This window comes from Anneissia japonica, unplaced genomic scaffold (genome assembly GCF_011630105.1).
Source record: "Anneissia japonica isolate Jap-2015-1 unplaced genomic scaffold, ASM1163010v1 scaffold293173_len2302_cov368_single, whole genome shotgun sequence".
Taxonomy (NCBI): Eukaryota; Metazoa; Echinodermata; class Crinoidea; order Comatulida; family Comatulidae; genus Anneissia; species Anneissia japonica.
The window spans coordinates 1-2,302 of NW_022696984.1; the positions used below are offsets into that span (position 1 = coordinate 1).

Here is a 2,302-nt window from a genome sequence, read left to right on the forward strand (position 1 = left end):
TCTTGAACAGATGTACAACTGCATAGTTTGAACACATTGATTTTTTAATTGTTGTAGGGGACTGAAAAAGGCACTCTTTGAAGCATAGATTAGGATAACTTACTTTAAGTCATCAAAAAGTTCAGCTTCCCTACAAACTGAGATATCCAGTGGTGATGGAAGAGCTGCCATGTTCCATGCTGTCTTGACAAGTTCTCGTATGAAGGTTATCAATATGTTGAAGTCAACGACAGGTGGATAAGCAATAGTGGGGTGGTGATTGAGAGCACTTAGTACATCCTGTATGAAAACAAAATGCAGGGTTTAGCAGATATCAGATGACGGTTAAAGATGACAATGTTTAGTAGACATGATCTCACCTGTATGATGCTATGGACATCAAGCAGCTGACCGTTACGGTTGATATAATTCTGGACAGCTTCTTCCAAGGTTTCCAAACCATCATGTGTCAATTGTAAGGTCGAACGAATTTTGCTGCGGTATTGCTGAAATGCCAGCTTTGAACATCTAAATGACTCCTGAAAATAAATTTTCAAATTTTGTTCAATAACGGTTAATATAAGTTCAATCACGGTTAATATAAGGGTACCCCTCCAAGCTGGAATGAATGATTAGTTACAGCTTAAGTAGCATTTACTGTATCATATGTATAGCATATATACAGTAGAACCTCGATTTTACGTACAGTACGGGACCGAAGGGCGTACGTAAATCGGGGGATTTGTAAAATAGAGGTTAAGGTAAGGAGGAAAGCAATTATTTTGAGCACCATCGGTAGTTGTTCATCTCACTCAGTTCACATGGTTTTAGATTATAACAACCCGGTATTAGGCTCAATCAATGTTGCTGTTTAATGAAAATATGTTGCATTATGGTTTGTTTATTGTTATAGTTTATTGTTATAGTCTTTTTACTTATGGTTTCTCTGAAAAGGGCCGTTTGTTTGGAATATTTTCGGGGTTTTTGATGACGTCATTGTCGATACGAGGCGTACGTAAAACCGAGGGTTCGTATAATTGGGGTACGTAAAAACGAGGTTCTACTGTAAACTAATTTTGGAGAGCAGTTGGTGCTTTTAGCAGGGTACCCCTCCAAGCTGGAATGAATGATTAGTTACAGCTTAAGTAGCATTTACTGTATAGCATATATAAACTAAATTTGGAGAGCAGTTGGTGCTTTTAGTTTGGACTTTCAACCATCTTCCTGCACTTCTCATGAATAATAGGAAGATTATAGTGGGTGCTGATTCTAGCTCCTTATGAAATGGTGTTTCATACTAAATGATGTAATTAGGCTAACCTTGACGCATGCCATTATTACTCTCTGGTTCATTTCATGATCTTCGCAATGGTTGCGCAACATATCCATAGCATCCATACGTTCCTCTGTGAACATGTGACTAAAGCGAGTCACAAGATTGGCCTGTCTCACTCGTTGCACAACATCACTATTACCTGACATCTTACCGGAAACAGCTGGTGGCAAAGTGCTTATGTAATCCATTCTATGTATCAGAAAATAAAAAGTTGTTAGTAAAAGATAGATAACCTGCGATGAAATGCATTTAAAGAGTGCATATTGGGCAGTGCCTCTTTGCACTTTACATCAATTTATAAAAACAAAAAGCACTTAACCCTTTGCATTTTCCAGAAGAGTAGGGGTTTACCCAGATGCTATGATTTCATTTACCCCATTGTGGTGGAATGATGTGAACATAAAGCTACTAAGCATTTATGGCGGCTAGGCAGACATAGACCACTAGATCCATTTCCTCTCTTTATCTGCAATCGGAGCAGTCATTGGTACATGTACACACATGCCATTTTTACTGAACCCCCGAAACCCTAAAGTACCCAGTTAGTGTCTGGCAGTGGATAGTTTTCTATCACAGCATGTAGTTAAATTAAACTGTAATATTAAATTCATTATGGTCCCAAAACCACGACTCGGAAATAACAGGATGTTGTCCGGCAGTGGATAGTTTTCTATCAGCCTAATATTCAATTCATTATTAGGTATTTCCATGTCAAATCAACAACAAAAAAAACATCAATCTCTTGGATTTTGTTCAAATTTTAGTATGCTATGGGGACCCATGAGAAACGATCAGAAATGAAAAATCTAGGCCTCTTAATTAGATACTTGTTGACAAATTTTGAGCTAATTAGTGATACCTTGCACGTTTAACTGACCATATCTCGGTAACTATAGCACCTATTGAGCTGATTTTGTCATTTTAAAGCTATTGAGTAGCTCTATAACTTTCTAAACTCCTCCAATCAACCATAAAAAGCATAAATTT

General features: G+C 37.5%; 1 protein-coding gene across 1 annotated transcript; it reads right to left on the reverse strand.

Moving 5' to 3' along the window:
- Positions 1 to 103: 103 nt before the first annotated feature.
- On the reverse strand, positions 104 to 1,527 carry LOC117102190 (mitochondria-eating protein-like; the record flags this gene model as incomplete). Its single annotated transcript, XM_033242407.1, has 3 exons — positions 1,300 to 1,527; positions 360 to 518; positions 104 to 279 (listed from the first exon to the last, which is right to left on the reverse strand). Coding segments are annotated over exons 1-3 (539 nt in total), but the record flags the coding sequence as incomplete, so codon positions are not given.
- Between the last annotated feature and the right edge of the window lie 775 nt (positions 1,528 to 2,302).